This window comes from Rhynchophorus ferrugineus, unplaced genomic scaffold (genome assembly GCF_030347505.1).
Source record: "Rhynchophorus ferrugineus isolate W39M unplaced genomic scaffold, kcgeb_rfMv2 rfM11, whole genome shotgun sequence".
NCBI lineage: Eukaryota > Metazoa > Arthropoda > Insecta > Coleoptera > Curculionidae > Rhynchophorus > Rhynchophorus ferrugineus.
The window spans coordinates 32719208-32737138 of record NW_027472590.1 but is presented as its reverse complement, the minus strand read 5'-3'; the positions used below and the strand labels follow the sequence as shown (position 1 = coordinate 32737138).

Below are 17931 nucleotides of genomic sequence, written 5' to 3'. Positions count from 1 at the left end.
TTAGTAGAGGGCGCTGTGACTTGTATCTAGTGGGTATAAATTACCAGGTATCAAAATAAAGTTTCTCTTTTGTTCCAAGACCATAAGTGGTGTATTAATTCCGTCCCGTCCCGAATCATAAGTGATTCGTAAAACTTCAGAAATAGTGACCTCCACAGAGATTTGGAAATGAACACCGAGTAGTGAACAAAGATCAAGTAATGTAAGGTAGTTAGGCCTCTCAACACAAGAGGATTAAGCTTTTTGAGCTGGTGTTGTGTGATGTTAGTGAAAAAGCAGAGCACAGTGCCAGTGTACACGTTAATATTAGCGTAAACAAGTTGATGAAACCCAAAATTATTCATTGAACAAGTATTGTTTAGATAGTAGATCGTAGCTGGAAAGGCATTAAGTATTTAATTTTTGTAATAATAAAATGGCGAATGCGTTTGGTGAAGGCGCCCGCAAATTATGTGGTTTAGAAACTCAGTATTTTTCGGGAAAAATTAAGTTGTTTATAAAATTTCCTCTGTTAATTAAATAAAAATACGATAACATATATTTATAAAATATCTCGAATAATCAGGCTTTAATTGAACTGGAGCGATGAGAATCTCATATGGCTGGTTATACTCAGGGTATTATATATCGGCTTCATATTTTCATTTACATCAGGGTTTTTCGCCTTGGGAATATATACATAATCCCATTATCTCGAGCCGGTGACGGGAGCGGCTTCAGCGGCTCGCGCAGAACGAATAACTTTTACGCTGAGGTCTCAGTTCGCGACGGAAGCGACGAAACAAAGAGCAGAAAATTAAACAGCGACAACAGGGGAGCCCGGCCCGATATATCTTTGTTTAAAAATGTATAAATACAGCGCGCTATCCATTGCCGCGTAATTCGAAAAGTTTCGGCCTTTAATGGGATTCCAGACTTTGCAAGATGGGACTCGAGCTCGAATGCGACCGCCGCACGATGAATGACGTGACAAAATCTCACACTATTGTTTTATTTAGCTGCTCGACGTGTCAGATATTTGAACGCGTATTGAATTATGTAGACCGTGGACATTTAAAAGTATCGAGTAGAGCTGAAATACAATTTTTATAAAATGGCGAAGGAATTTGGTGAAGGCGCTAAGTAAAATATTTTGTTTAAACCTTATAAAGGGTCTAAAATTTTACGTCTAAATAATATTGTGCTGGTACGGGTACAAAAAATTTATTTCTCTAAATTTACTAGATTTGAATAAAGGAATAATAAAATGTTTGGTACATTTTTCTTTGATTAACTTATAGAGGACGCATGTCTCAATTTTTATCGATAATTGAGACCGAGCCCGACAATTAACTTTAGAGGAAGACCCCCGAATTGTCAGATTCCTTGTTCTAATTGAATACGGAATGGGCACCCTTCAGCCAAACTGACGTTTAATCCCGTTAGATCCGAATTAGCTCGTAACTTACCAGCCAGCGGTGCTTTCCTGTGATGCCTGGGCAATTCCCAATCCTTCTGATTTAATTTGGTCGAATTCTGGAGGCGGTATTTCAACGTTAAAATGCCAGTTTTCAAATTGGAAGTAAGCTGAAACCAGGGCGTCAGTCTGCCCGGCGAATTGATAGAGATCAGCGTGCCTAAGTTGTTTTTCTGCTGTCTGAAAGATTCAAATAAAACATTTAGCGGGTGATATTGAACAGTATATGTTAGTGTTGGAAACTATCAACTGTTTAGTAATTGACTACTTTTTATATCGACTGTTTCAGTCGCTATTTTCGGTCCGACTGATTTTGCTACTATTTACTAGAGTTGGGAACTATCGAATGAAAACAGTCGAAACAGTAGATAGTCCTGAAACAGTCGAAACAAATGTTTTATCGTGTTTTAATATATTAATTGCTATTTTTATATAACACTAGCGACCCGCCCCAGCTTCGCACGGGTGCAATGCTGATACTAAATTAAATACACTACAGAAAAAATATGAACGTTGTATATAAAAACATAGCGGCCCGCTCCGACTTTGCACGGGCATAAAATATATATGCCTATGTCACTCAATGAAAACATGATTAAAATCGATCCAGTATTTTTGGTTCATTCATTACTGTCCTTGGCCTGCACGCATTAAATTTGGAGTAAAACAATTCCTCTTCCCCTATACTTATTATGAAGATTTCCTGCTATCTTTGGAATATCTAAATTCATACAATTTTTATTACATTACACATTTTTAAACGTAAATTTTAAATTTGTAATATCTCCGAAAATATTTGTTTAATTTACATGCTGTAAGGAACCATATTGATATATATTAATTGCACACTGTATTTAAGGTACTTAATTCGATAAGGATTAACGCCGTATTGCTTAAAATAGCTTCGTAAATAAGCCATTTTCTCACGTAAAAAGTATTATGTGATGTTGTAAATTAACCTATTTTTTTAGGCTTATTTAGCAATTAGCAAAAACGCTGCCTAACCCTACGAGTTAGATCAAATTAATGTACTACAGTATTGTACACCATAAAAAGGTCTACAAAAAAGTCCGCGATGGTATATGTTTATCTTTTAGGGATAACCCACATTAACCATTTTTATTGTTTACTTTTTACGTGAGAAAATGGCTTATTTACGAAGCTATTTTAAGCAATACGGCATTAATCCTTATCGAATTAAGTACCTTAAATACAGTGTGCAATTAATATAGATCAATATGGTTCCTTACAGCATGTAAATTAAACAAATATTTTCGGAGATATTACAAATTTAAAATTTGCGTTTAAAAATGTGTAATGTAATAAAAATTGTATGAATTTAGATATTCCAAAGATAGCAGGAAATCTTCATAGTAAGTATAGGGGAAGAGGAATTGTTTTACTCCAAATTTAATGCGTGCAGGCCAAGGGCAGTAATGAATGAACCAAAAATACTGGATCGATTCTAATCATGTTTTCATTGAGTGACATAGGCATATATATTTTATGCCCGTGCAAAGTCGGAGCGGGCCGCTATGTTTTTATATACAACGTTCATATTTTTTCTGTAGTGTATTTAATTTAGTATCAGCATTGCACCCGTGCGAAGCCGGGGCGGGTCGCTAGTAATATATATACAATTATTATTATATGTGTTAAAAAAATTGGACTCAAGTTCTTCGCAGCTACTAGGATACACTCTTAGTTCAATAAGAAAAACTCAATTATTTGGTTTCATAGATCTTATAATGTTGAGGGAAGTAATTTCGGTTTTATTTAATTTAACAGATTAGTTGCTCGAACTTCGTCAGACCGTTAGTTCGACTATTTTTGGTAATTATGTTTAAAATGACGCAATTAGGGTTTTACCAGAACAGATAAAACCTATGGAAAGGGCCTATATTCACATTCGCCTTGAAAGCCGTGAATAAAAACGAAAATATTATTCTCCAACACATTATTTTTTCATCTGTCTGTTATTCTTATATTGATGGTTATTCAATCAAGCCATACTTTAGCGCACTTAAAAGGTAACAGCCCATAGAACGTTTCATATAAAACCTAGCTCCATTGGTTGACTTAGTCTAAACTTATTGTATTTTGAAATTGGATAAGAAGGCAATTTTCTTCACATTTTGTATTTTTATGTTCGAAAAAATGTGGGCGATTTCTTGCTCTATGCTACTTCCACTTATTTTGAGTCTGTAAAAATCTATTAATTGTATAAAGCTACAATCAAAAGTCTTTACAAAAAAATACATAAAGTCGTTGATCACAACGGCAGATGTAAAAACCGAAAGTACTTTTTCCTCAATCCATTATATCGCAATATTTTCAATGAATAATATTTACTGAAAGGAATCAAAAATTGTATATATTTCAATATAACGACATGAACAAACCTGTATAAAAATATAACGGTGAAACCGTTCGTTTTATTCATTGCTTCGGTAACGGTCTCGGCGTTCATCATGGGCACGTTTCCATATGGAAGCCGGAACTTATACGCTGGAAACTTCGCTATCGGTCCTTCCACTGCTGACACTCCTTGATCCTTATGCGACACCTTCATCAGTTTTAAAATGTCAACTTCAACTAAAAGAAGGAGATATTTACTTGTCTATATAACATACAGCAATCATAGACCAAATTAAAAAAAATAAATTTCAATCTAAAAAAAGGAATAACGTATTATATGCTTGCATGTATTATAATCATTTTTCACATTATAAAAGTGTTTATTGAAAAAATGGGTACAATATATTAAAAACAATATTTTCCGCCATTTTTTACAGTTGTTTCAATGTTTCTGACAATATGGGGAAATCGTGTCAAAGGATCATGTTGGTTTGGAGCGTACGTAATTGAATTTTCGTTCTTTGAGGAACTGCCTCTTCTCTTCGTGCTTTGCCACAAACCTTATCCACACTGCTGCTGCAATATCACAATTGCTCAAAGCCTTTAAGAGCATCAACTATTGATATTAGATTTTCTGCCTTAGACAAAATTGTTCTGATAAATTTCCATACCCTCAAATTTAAGCGTAAGTACTACGCTACATGGTGCTTTTTAATTTATTTATTTATAATCGCACCAACACTGTTGTGTATTATACTTTGCGGCCATTTTTTGGCGAAAAATGGCTTCATTTGAGTGCTGCTTTACCAAGACAATGCACCGTGTCAGAAGGCAGTGAAAACGATGGTAAAAATCCACCAACCCACCGTATTCTCCAGATCTGCCCCACAGCGACTATTTCCTGTCTTCAGATTTCAAAAGAATGCTCGCTGGGAAGAAATTTTCGTCGAATGAAGAGGTGATCGTCGAAACTGAGGCCTATTTTGAAGCAAAGAACAAATCGGTACAAATTTGATATCGAAAAGTTGGAGGGTCGCTATAATCAGTGTATCACCCTTGAAGGGAATTATGTTGAATAAAAAAACTAATTTTGCCAAAAAAATGTGTTTAACTATGGTAGGCCGGGGACTTTTCATTTGATCCGTTATGTGCATGGATACTCCACTGCAGTGTTTATGTGAATGACGCCCCTGGACTAACTTATGACTTTACCAGCTTGGGACTGTCGTATTAGATGCATCACCAGTTACAATACGTCGCAGAAAATTAACCTCTTTTGCCTTTCAAGCAATAAAATGGAGATGATGAAGCAGTCCGAAATGACATGTTCAGCCAATTTTGTAGCCTAGCCATTTTGATTTCTTTTGGATCTCATCCACGTCTTGTAAACGTCTCAAAACAGTTGTTTGATCAACTGTTAATGTGTCTGAAATTCATTGGCAGTTTGAACTGGGTTTTTGTGGAATAAGTCTTCGAAGGTTTTTGGTCCTCCAGGCAATTTTGTTAACATGAAAATCACCATTTCTATATCGTTGGTGCCAAATCTGACAGTTGAGATATAACGGAGCAGCATCACTATAACTATAACTTCATATATCAAATTTAACAGTCAACTTTGGTTGCTTAACAATTTTTGAATCGATATTCTACAATTTTATCAATACATATAGTGGTCAACAACTTTACAACTTAGGTTCTTCATCGAAATAATGTGACATGGTCATAAGAATCATAATTTGTATTGTTTCCTACAAGTTGGAATGTAGTGGAGGGATTTCGTTATGATTTGGGTCAATATCGTCGTATTCATTCACATAGACGGACTACTACGAATTAATGTATCAACATTCCCAATGATGAAGTTCTTACTATGACTATATATTGCTACTATATAACATATTGCTGCCAAACACCGCCATATTCCAAAATATTAATACGTCCACACAATTAGCCAAAAATGTTCATTCTTAATATGAGTAACATCAAAATCTCGTTAAACATCTTCCCTTACTGGCACAATCGTCAGATCTCAACGTAATTGCAAATGGTGGCTCACAATACCTTAATAATAAATACACATTGTGTATATGCGAAGTGTTCATATTATTTTGTCCATGTACTGTATATTTATGATTAAAATACACACAAGCATCTCATAATAAAAGATAGTAATTTTTGAACTCATTAAACTAATCTCATTTAATCAAATTTTTGGATAAATTTTACAAGAACTTGACGTACTTTAATTGCGTATTCTGTTTTCAATAAAATAATCCAATAAAACTCCGAATGAAACTTTTCTTTAACACAAAACTATTTGGTTTACGATTATATAAAAATATTTATACTAGCTTTGTCAAAGACAAGTGTTTGGAAACGGAACATGGATATTTACATTAATAAATAAGGGGCAATATTTCGTCGCATTCACCATATTATAAAAATTTCTAAAGAATACGTCAATATGAATCATATTTATTACCGCGACAACAAATAAGTTCAATAAAACCCACCAGAAATATAATAAATTTGTTATTGTTGAAAATATGGGATCGACATAATAAATAACGGTCCTCTAAGAAAGCTGTTTTTCTGTACCGTACGGAAGAGATCCATAGGCCGTCGGGGCGGACGTTCATAACTCGATAAATCCGATCGTACCTTCGCCGTTACGTACGACACATAAATCAGGATCCTCGCCGCCGTTGGTCGATAAATTACTTACGGGGCATCTCGCTGGCTGGCATTTTCGGATTTGGGTGGTTCCCGGACGACGCTTCCTCCTGGTCTATTTCGTTCTCTGACAGATTTACGGCCTGGGTCAGCACCACGATGCATTGGACGGCGAAGAAACATAGCGCCAGTCGAATACGAGACTTCATTTTCCAAACGATATCTGGAACAATCATCGAATACGTATATATCGATTATTATTATCGTATAAAAAGGGTGATTTGTTAAGTGCCTTCACGTAGTTTAATTAGCGATAGTTATTGATTAAAATACGAAGTATTAATGTAAGTAATGTAAATGCGAGTTTTATATGTTTGTATTTTCTCGATAAATATTTTCCTAAAACACCGAGACATGTACCAATCAAGGAAATCATCAAATAGTTCGGACTATCTACCTTGAGGCATTTCAAATTTTACATAGTGGAATAACTGTCTATAAAATACCCAGAAAAATAATCCCAGATGTTGAACATGAGCGGAGTGCCAGCAGCGCCAACTAGAACACGATAACGAATAGCTGACATCCATTTCCAAACTGGCTGAAAGAGCAATTCTTTATGCCCTCAATGATTTTACGAAGACAAACAATATCATTCCAGATGAGCAATTCGGGTTCCGCGCTAAACATTCAGCCGTTCATCAGGCCCATCGGCTGGCCGCAAAAATCAATTGTGCTTTTAACCGACGTGAAAGACTTGGAGCGGTCTTCTTGGACCTAACCAAAGCCTTTGACAAGATTTGGCACGAAGGCTTAGTGGCGAAATGCATCCGATCAGGTCTACCTGATGACCTAACAGCTCTTATCAAATCATTTCTGTCAGGACGATCGTTCCAGGTGAAGATTAAAGATATTCTCTCTAGCCGGAAAACCATCGACGCAGGAGTTCCACAAGACTCCCCACTGGCACCCGCTCTATTTAATATCTTTCTTTCAGATATCCCTAGGAGACCACAAGTTGAAGCTGCTTTTTACGCAGACGACACTGCTTACTTTGCTTCTTCAAGAGTAGCACCGCACATCCGAAGCAGACTCCAAAAACAACTCGATGAGACGGTCCAGTGGTTACATTTCTGGAGGTTGCAGGTCAACTCACAGAAAACCCAGGCCATCTTCTTCCACAAGAAGCGTTTTGCACCGAGCATTTCGCGTCTTAAAATCGAGAACGCAGAAATCCCATGGTCAGAAGAAGCCACCTATCTCGCTCTTGTTTTCGATCGCAAATTTAGGTGGAATTCCCACATTCAAAAGTCCTTCCATAAAGGTCAAGGTATTGTTAATTTGCTGTTCCCGCTTATCAACAGAGCCAGCAGGCTTCCTCTATCTATAAAATCTCTCCTGTACAAGATGCTGGTTCGATCAGTCGTTCTATACGGCTCCAGTGTCTATCTAAAATACGTCTCCCCTAGCCAGGTGGAACGTCTCCAAGTGTTTCAAAACAAAATTCTCAGGAGAATATCAAATTCATAGAGAAACAGACGTCCCCCAAGTTCACGATTTTATATCCGAGGTTTATTCGAGATATTTCTTCACTCTTCGTCTCTCGGACAATAGATGTATTACCGAGCTGGCCGATATCTCAGGCCAATAACTCATTCGGCTCTTCGTAGTCTTATTCTATCACAGCCGACACTACCCCGTCGTGCTCTAACTCCTAATTGTCTCGACCTTCTCCGGCGAGCGATTAACTCGTACCGCAAGCTGCGTGGTGTGATAACGACGCCACGTCCTTGCCTGGCCCTTGTGCCTCTTAACGGTGTTACCGGTTACGGGCACCCTCCTTACTAACAGTAAGAAGTATCAGTTAGGGTCATTGGATCAGCTGATAGGGTGGGGTTTAGTGGGTAGCCCAGAGGCAGCCTCCACATAACCAGTCCAACTCGCTTATTCTTGCGGGTCTTCCCGACCAGGTATCCGTAACAGGATTCCCCTACCCGGTTCCAGGCAAAAAAAAAAACGAATAGCTGACAACCCCGAGACGTTTGTCTGGGAGATTATTGAAGGATACATTAGTGCATTCAGTATCTACCTGTTGTGTTCAGTCGTGGAACCACTTTTTTATTAATTGTATTTTCCATAATGTATACATAATATTAAACATCATTGTTTCATTTCTTCTTATCTTCATTCACCGAGCCATAAACCTTACCCTAGTGTACGATATTTTAGAGCTTTTAATATTGGGTTGTTTATGTTTTCTTTTGAGAAGGTTTGAACGAGAATGTAAAGGTAACTGTCGAGATTGGGGCTTCTTTCCAATTGTAGAGTTTGTTGCATTTGCGAATACTTAGTAATTACCATGAATGACTACACGTCCCAGGAATGGTAGAACTTCATAAGAGTTCATTTCTAAAGACGCGACGGTCAGCGTCACTACGTTATTCGTATTCGGTTTATTTTGCTGCGTCTTGTACCGTACAAGCTGAGTTTCATCAAATGGCGAGTTTGTTGAAATGCTCTGTTTGCTGTTTTCTCGTTTTAATTATCATTTATTATTTACTAGCGACCCGCCCCGGCTTCGCACGGGTGCAATGCTGATACTAAATTAAACACACTACAGAAAAAATATGAACGTTGTATATAAAAACATAGCGGCCCGCTCCGACTTTGCACGGGCATAAAATATATATGCCTATGTCACTCAATGAAAACATGATTAAAATCGATCCAGTATTTTTGGTTCAATCATTACTGCACTTGGCCTGCACGCATTAAATTTGGAGTAAAACAATTCCTCTTCCCCTATACTTACTATGAAGATTTCCTGCTATCTTTGGAATATCTAAATTCATACAATTTTTATTACATTACACATTTTTTAAAGGCAAATTTTAAATTTGTAATATCTCCGAAAATATTTGTTTAATTTACATGCTGTAAGGAACCATATTGATCTATATTAATTGCACACTGTATTTAAGGTACTTAATTCGATAAGGATTAATGCCGTATTGCTTAAAATAGCTTCTTAAATAAGCCATTTTCTCACGTAAAAAGTAAACAATAAAAATGGTTAATGTGGGTTATCCCTAAAAGATAAACATATACCATCGCGGACTTTTTTGTAGACCTTTTCATGGTGTACAATACTGTAGTATTCAAAACTGGAAAATTCAAACAACCAAAGTAAATGAATGTGAATCTATGTGAATGAATGTACGTTAGTCGAGTAGAAACATAAATAAATGAACACCAATAAATATAAAATAATAATCTATTTATTATATACAATAAATGGAGATTTAATCACTACATAGTATAAAACAAAGTCGCCTTTTCTTTCCCTATATCCCTATGTGCGCTTAAATCTTTAAAACTACGCAACGGATTTTGATGCGGTTTTTTTCAATAGATAGAGCGATTCAAGAGGAAGGTTTATATGTATAATACATGCATAATATACTAAGGCAACATTGCTAATTTTAGAGGTTTCTGACGTGCAATTAGCAAAAACGCTGCCTAACCCTACGAGTTAGATCAAATTAATATACTACAGTATTGTACACCATAAAAAGGTCTACAAAAAAGTCCGCGTTGGTATATGTTTATCTTTTAGGGATAACCCACATTAACCATTTTTATTGTTTACTTTTTACGTGAGAAAATGGCTTATTTACGAAGCTATTTTAAGCAATACGGCATTAATCCTTATCGAATTAAGTACCTTAAATACAGTGTGCAATTAATATAGATCAATATGGTTCCTAACAAATATTTTCGGAGATATCACAAATTTAAAATTTGCGTTTAAAAATGTGTAATGTAATAAAAATTGTATGAATTTAGATATTCCAAAGATAGCAGGAAATCTTCGTAGTAAGTATAGGGGAAGAGGAATTGTTTTACTCCAAATTTAATGCGTGCAGGCCAAGGGCAGTAATGAATGAACCAAAAATACTGGATCGATTTTAATCATGTTTTCATTGAGTGACATAGGCATATATATTTTATGCCCGTGCAAAGTCGGAGCGGGCCGCTATGTTTTTATATACAACGTTCATATTTTTTCTGTAGTGTATTTAATTTAGTATCAGCATTGCACCCGTGCGAAGCCGGGGCGGGTCGCTAGTTAATATAATAATTTAGTGACGGTGTTTGCAACGGTTAAATTTGAGGGTATGGAAATTTATCAGAACAATTTTGTCTAAGGCAGAAAATCAATAGTTGATGCTCTTAAAGACTTTGAGCAATTGTGAGATTGCAGCAGCAATGTGGATAAGGTTTGTGGCAAAGCACGAAGAGAAGAGGCAGTTCCTCAAAGAACAAAAATTCAATCAATATTAGTTCAAACCGTCTCGAACTTTCTGTAATTCATTAGCTAAAAGGGTTGTTGAGGGCAAAAGGCAGGTATAAGGTCTTCTGTGAGTGTGGGAAGGTCTACATAGGAGAAATTGAAAGGATGATCAGTATATGGATAAAAGAGAAGATCAATGTTTAGTCAGCTTTGGCTGAATGCTGAATGACTCACAATCGGTTCAATCAATCTCAACAAAGACAAGGGCTGTGAGGCCAATCATATCTCGCATATTATCCTCTCGGTTCCTTAAATTATTCAACGAACCATCAATCATGAATCCTATGTATAAGATAACCTCATTAAAAGTTCAAATCAAATCTAGGACAGAGAGTTTCATGATATTATGTAATAAGATTCAGATATGATAAAACGAGTGAAACGAAACTAAAATGACTGCTCGAGAAGATACAAAACGTGAGTAAAGTATGGCGAAAAATCTGCTTACAGTTTAACAAGGGATTTAGCATGGGTCCTATCCAACAAAAAATCTAAGAGCATCTTAGTGAAATCCAATTATTATCGGCGTAAGAAACAAAAGTTCAATCGGCAGCCAAAGCTCAGTACCTTGCGTGATGAAGTTAATGTTCCAAGGTAGGAAACAGGAATCGAGAATCAGCCAGAAAACATATTATCGCAAATACAGAAACATCTCAGTGCATCACTAGGTTCTACAAGTATTTTACTGGCAGCTTAGTTCTTTAATCAAACAAACGCAACGAACTTCGAAAATGCAATTTCGAATATTTTCTGATGAACATCTATATGTACTGAATAATTAAAATAAACTAAGTCAAAAACTGTTAATTTATGTATAATATGTGAAATTCATGAAATTTAATAGTTAGGTTAGATTGTTTCAATGATTATTTCGCAATTTTGCCAATAGATATCGTCGATCAAAATATGTGCAAGCACCTGATATCCATGATAGTCATCATCCTCTATATCTATAAATAATATATCAATTCTATAATATAATTGTCATCAGTTCTTATCTAAATAATCATTCAAGTGGATCCATGGTCCCATTTTTTGTTTGTTTGCAGACATAAATATATGTCAGCTGAAGATTTTGCTAAGACTAAATTGGAACTCCAATTATAATTTCTTCCAGAACGATGGCTAGCATGACAACGGTTGCCCTAGTCACGTAACTATGTAACTATGTAACTCACAGTTCTACTAATATAAATTGTAGTAAATTAACGTAGTCTTTCTGTATTTGACACTGAAATCCTTTCCGTTTTTCCGTTTTCAAATATATCAAAATAAACAGGAATAAAGAAATTAATATCTTATCAAAATATACACAACAAATAATAAAATACCTTGAAGTTGATCTGCGATGTACGATGCACTTGCCGGCTCGACGATCGAATGAATCACCTGACATAATATTTCCGCATATATGACTAGAACACTTCTAAATATAAGATGCAGGTGGATACACGGTTATTGTGCTAAATCCTGCGCATTCACCATTTTAATATGTAGACATTTGCAAACATATATGTTTGCCACGGACTTGTTAACGTGATAACTTGATAATGATTTTGGTATACACGCAAAGCTTTTTACAGCATAAAGGGGTTCGGTGACAACGGAAAAACCTAAGGTATCACATAAAAAACCGATTCCGGGAGAGAAAAGGGTAAAAACATCGGGAAAAACAGGGAAAGTCTTTTTACAGGACAAAAGCGGATCTTTCTCAGTAGTACTCTGTATTGACGAGAATTTTAGATATATATATATATATATATATATATATATATATATATATATATATATATATATATATATATATATACTCTGATCTCGGAAGTGTTATAAAAAAATCAATTAATTTTGTTATGACTTATTTCTTTGGTTGTTTACATTATTTTGGATGTTTACATTATTTCCTTATAAGGATATTAATATATGGGATAACTAACTCCTCATTTAAATCTATCATTGGATTATGTTTAATCTTTCTATTAAAAAAACAATTTATTTAATTAAGAAATATTTTTTAAGTGTTTACATTATTCCATAATAGGGATATTAATATATCCGAAAACGGTAATATGCAATTTTTCTAATAAAACTATATAATTATAAGGTTACTTTGGTGCAAATTCCTCACTCCTTATATGAAGGAAAAAATCTATTGTTTATTTTTTCCTTAAAAAATCAATTAATTTTGTTATGACATATTTCTGTGGTTGTTTACATTATTTCCTAATTGGGATATTAATATATCCGATAATCATAATATGCAATTTTTCTATTAAAACTAATCTATTATAGTTTCATTATGGTCGAAATTCCTAACTCCTCATTTATATCCATATATGGATTATGTTTATTTTTTCTCTTAAAAAAAAACAATTTATTTAATTAAAAAATATTATTTAGATGTTTACATTATTGCATAATAGGGATATTAACATATCCGCCAACGGTAAAATGCAATTTTTCTAATAAAACTATATAATTATAAGGTTACTTTGGTGCAAATTCCTCACTCCTTATATGAAGGAAAAAATCTATTGTTTATTTTTTCCTTAAAAAATCAATTAATTTTGTTATGACATATTTCTGTGGTTGTTTACATTATTTTAGATGTTTACATTATTTCCTAATTGGGATTTTAATATATCCGATAATCATAATATGCAATTTTTCTATTAAAACTAATCTATTATAGTGTCATTATGGTCGAAATTCCTAACTCCTCATTTATATCCATATATGGATTATGTTTATTTTTTCTCTTAAAAAAAAACAATTTATTTAATTAAAAAATATTATTTAGATGTTTACATTATTGCATAATAGGGATATTAACATATCCGCCAACGGTAAAATGCAATTTTTCTAATAAAACTATATAATTATAAGGTTACTTTGGTGCAAATTCCTCACTCCTTATATGAAGGAAAAAATCTATTGTTTATTTTTTCCTTAAAAAATCAATTAATTTTGTTATGACATATTTCTGTGGTTGTTTACATTATTTTAGATGTTTACATTATTTCCTAATTGGGATATTAATATATCCGATAATCATAATATGCAATTTTTCTATTAAAACTAATCTATTATAGTTTCATTATGGTCGAAATTCCTAACTCCTCATTTATATCCATATATGGATTATGTTTATTTTTTCTCTTAAAAAAAAACAATTTATTTAATTAAAAAATATTATTTAGATGTTTACATTATTGCATAATAGGGATATTAACATATCCGCCAACGGTAAAATGCAATTTTTCTAATAAAACTATATAATTATAAGGTTACTTTGGTGCAAATTCCTCACTCCTTATATGAAGGAAAAAATCTATTGTTTATTTTTTCCTTAAAAAATCAATTAATTTTGTTATGACATATTTCTGTGGTTGTTTACATTATTTTAGATGTTTACATTATTTCCTAATTGGGATATTAATATATCCGATAATCATAATATGCAATTTTTCTATTAAAACTAATCTATTATAGTTTCATTATGGTCGAAATTCCTAACTCCTCATTTATATCCATATATGGATTATGTTTATTTTTTCTCTTAAAAAAAAACAATTTATTTAATTAAAAAATATTATTTAGATGTTTACATTATTGCATAATAGGGATATTAACATATCCGCCAACGGTAAAATGCAATTTTTCTAATAAAACTATATAATTATAAGGTTACTTTGGTGCAAATTCCTCACTCCTTATATGAAGGAAAAAATCTATTGTTTATTTTTTCCTTAAAAAATCAATTAATTTTGTTATGACATATTTCTGTGGTTGTTTACATTATTTTAGATGTTTACATTATTTCCTAATTGGGATATTAATATATCCGATAATCATAATATGCAATTTTTCTATTAAAACTAATCTATTATAGTGTCATTATGGTCGAAATTCCTAACTCCTCATTTATATCCATATATGGATTATGTTTATTTTTTCTCTTAAAAAAAAACAATTTATTTAATTAAAAAATATTATTTAGATGTTTACATTATTGCATAATAGGGATATTAACATATCCGCCAACGGTAAAATGCAATTTTTCTAATAAAACTATATAATTATAAGGTTACTTTGGTGCAAATTCCTCACTCCTTATATGAAGGAAAAAATCTATTGTTTATTTTTTCCTTAAAAAATCAATTAATTTTGTTATGACATATTTCTGTGGTTGTTTACATTATTTTAGATGTTTACATTATTTCCTAATTGGGATATTAATATATCCGATAATCATAATATGCAATTTTTCTATTAAAACTAATCTATTATAGTTTCATTATGGTCGAAATTCCTAACTCCTCATTTATATCCATATATGGATTATGTTTATTTTTTCTCTTAAAAAAAAACAATTTATTTAATTAAAAAATATTATTTAGATGTTTACATTATTGCATAATAGGGATATTAACATATCCGCCAACGGTAATATGCAATTTTTCTAATAAAACTATATAATTATAAGGTTACTTTGGTGCAAATTCCTCACTCCTTATATGAAGGAAAAAATCTATTGTTTATTTTTTCCTTAAAAAATCAATTAATTTTGTTATGACATATTTCTGTGGTTGTTTACATTATTTTAGATGTTTACATTATTTCCTAATTGGGATATTAATATATCCGATAATCATAATATGCAATTTTTCTATTAAAACTAATCTATTATAGTTTCATTATGGTCGAAATTCCTAACTCCTCATTTATATCCATATATGGATTATGTTTATTTTTTCTCTTAAAAAAAAACAATTTATTTAATTAAAAAATATTATTTAGATGTTTACATTATTGCATAATAGGGATATTAACATATCCGCCAACGGTAAAATGCAATTTTTCTAATAAAACTATATAATTATAAGGTTACTTTGGTGCAAATTCCTCACTCCTTATATGAAGGAAAAAATCTATTGTTTATTTTTTCCTTAAAAAATCAATTAATTTTGTTATGACATATTTCTGTGGTTGTTTACATTATTTTAGATGTTTACATTATTTCCTAATTGGGATATTAATATATCCGATAATCATAATATGCAATTTTTCTATTAAAACTAATCTATTATAGTTTCATTATGGTCGAAATTCCTAACTCCTCATTTATATCCATATATGGATTATGTTTATTTTTTCTCTTAAAAAAAAACAATTTATTTAATTAAAAAATATTATTTAGATGTTTACATTATTGCATAATAGGGATATTAACATATCCGCCAACGGTAAAATGCAATTTTTCTAATAAAACTATATAATTATAAGGTTACTTTGGTGCAAATTCCTCACTCCTTATATGAAGGAAAAAATCTATTGTTTATTTTTTCCTTAAAAAATCAATTAATTTTGTTATGACATATTTCTGTGGTTGTTTACATTATTTTAGATGTTTACATTATTTCCTAATTGGGATATTAATATATCCGATAATCATAATATGCAATTTTTCTATTAAAACTAATCTATTATAGTTTCATTATGGTCGAAATTCCTAACTCCTCATTTATATCCATATATGGATTATGTTTATTTTTTCTCTTAAAAAAAAACAATTTATTTAATTAAAAAATATTATTTAGATGTTTACATTATTGCATAATAGGGATATTAACATATCCGCCAACGGTAAAATGCAATTTTTCTAATAAAACTATATAATTATAAGGTTACTTTGGTGCAAATTCCTCACTCCTTATATGAAGGAAAAAATCTATTGTTTATTTTTTCCTTAAAAAATCAATTAATTTTGTTATGACATATTTCTGTGGTTGTTTACATTATTTTAGATGTTTACATTATTTCCTAATTGGGATATTAATATATCCGATAATCATAATATGCAATTTTTCTATTAAAACTAATCTATTATAGTTTCATTATGGTCGAAATTCCTAACTCCTCATTTATATCCATATATGGATTATGTTTATTTTTTCTCTTAAAAAAAAACAATTTATTTAATTAAAAAATATTATTTAGATGTTTACATTATTGCATAATAGGGATATTAACATATCCGCCAACGGTAAAATGCAATTTTTCTAATAAAACTATATAATTATAAGGTTACTTTGGTGCAAATTCCTCACTCCTTATATGAAGGAAAAAATCTATTGTTTATTTTTTCCTTAAAAAATCAATTAATTTTGTTATGACATATTTCTGTGGTTGTTTACATTATTTTAGATGTTTACATTATTTCCTAATTGGGATATTAATATATCCGATAATCATAATATGCAATTTTTCTATTAAAACTAATCTATTATAGTTTCATTATGGTCGAAATTCCTAACTCCTCATTTATATCCATATATGGATTATGTTTATTTTTTCTCTTAAAAAAAAACAATTTATTTAATTAAAAAATATTATTTAGATGTTTACATTATTGCATAATAGGGATATTAACATATCCGCCAACGGTAATATGCAATTTTTCTAATAAAACTATATAATTATAAGGTTACTTTGGTGCAAATTCCTCACTCCTTATATGAAGGAAAAAATCTATTGTTTATTTTTTCCTTAAAAAATCAATTAATTTTGTTATGACATATTTCTGTGGTTGTTTACATTATTTTAGATGTTTACATTATTTCCTAATTGGGATATTAATATATCCGATAATCATAATATGCAATTTTTCTATTAAAACTAATCTATTATAGTTTCATTATGGTCGAAATTCCTAACTCCTCATTTATATCCATATATGGATTATGTTTATTTTTTCTCTTAAAAAAAAACAATTTATTTAATTAAAAAATATTATTTAGATGTTTACATTATTGCATAATAGGGATATTAACATATCCGCCAACGGTAAAATGCAATTTTTCTAATAAAACTATATAATTATAAGGTTACTTTGGTGCAAATTCCTCACTCCTTATATGAAGGAAAAAATCTATTGTTTATTTTTTCCTTAAAAAATCCATTAATTTTGTTATGACATATTTCTGTGGTTGTTTACATTATTTTAGATGTTTACATTATTTCCTAATTGGGATATTAATATATCCGATAATCATAATATGCAATTTTTCTATTAAAACTAATCTATTAT

General features: G+C 31.7%; 1 protein-coding gene across 2 annotated transcripts in view; it reads right to left on the bottom strand.

The window, feature by feature from the left end:
• Positions 1–17931, bottom strand: part of LOC143204963 (kielin/chordin-like protein) — a 42123-nt gene that overhangs the window by 4508 nt on the left and 19684 nt on the right. The window contains exons 1-4 of one of the 2 annotated variants that reach the window (XM_076417921.1): positions 12173–12306; positions 6540–6710; positions 3859–4051; positions 1449–1636 (exon numbers count right to left, since the gene is read on the bottom strand). In XM_076417921.1, the coding sequence (XP_076274036.1) occupies positions 1449–1636; positions 3859–4051; positions 6540–6696 (538 nt within the window). In that variant the 5' untranslated portion in view covers positions 6697–6710; positions 12173–12306. Of the gene's footprint in view, positions 1–1448; positions 1637–3858; positions 4052–6539; positions 6711–12172; positions 12307–17931 lie in introns of those variants that run through there. The other variant, XM_076417919.1, reaches the window with a different exon arrangement.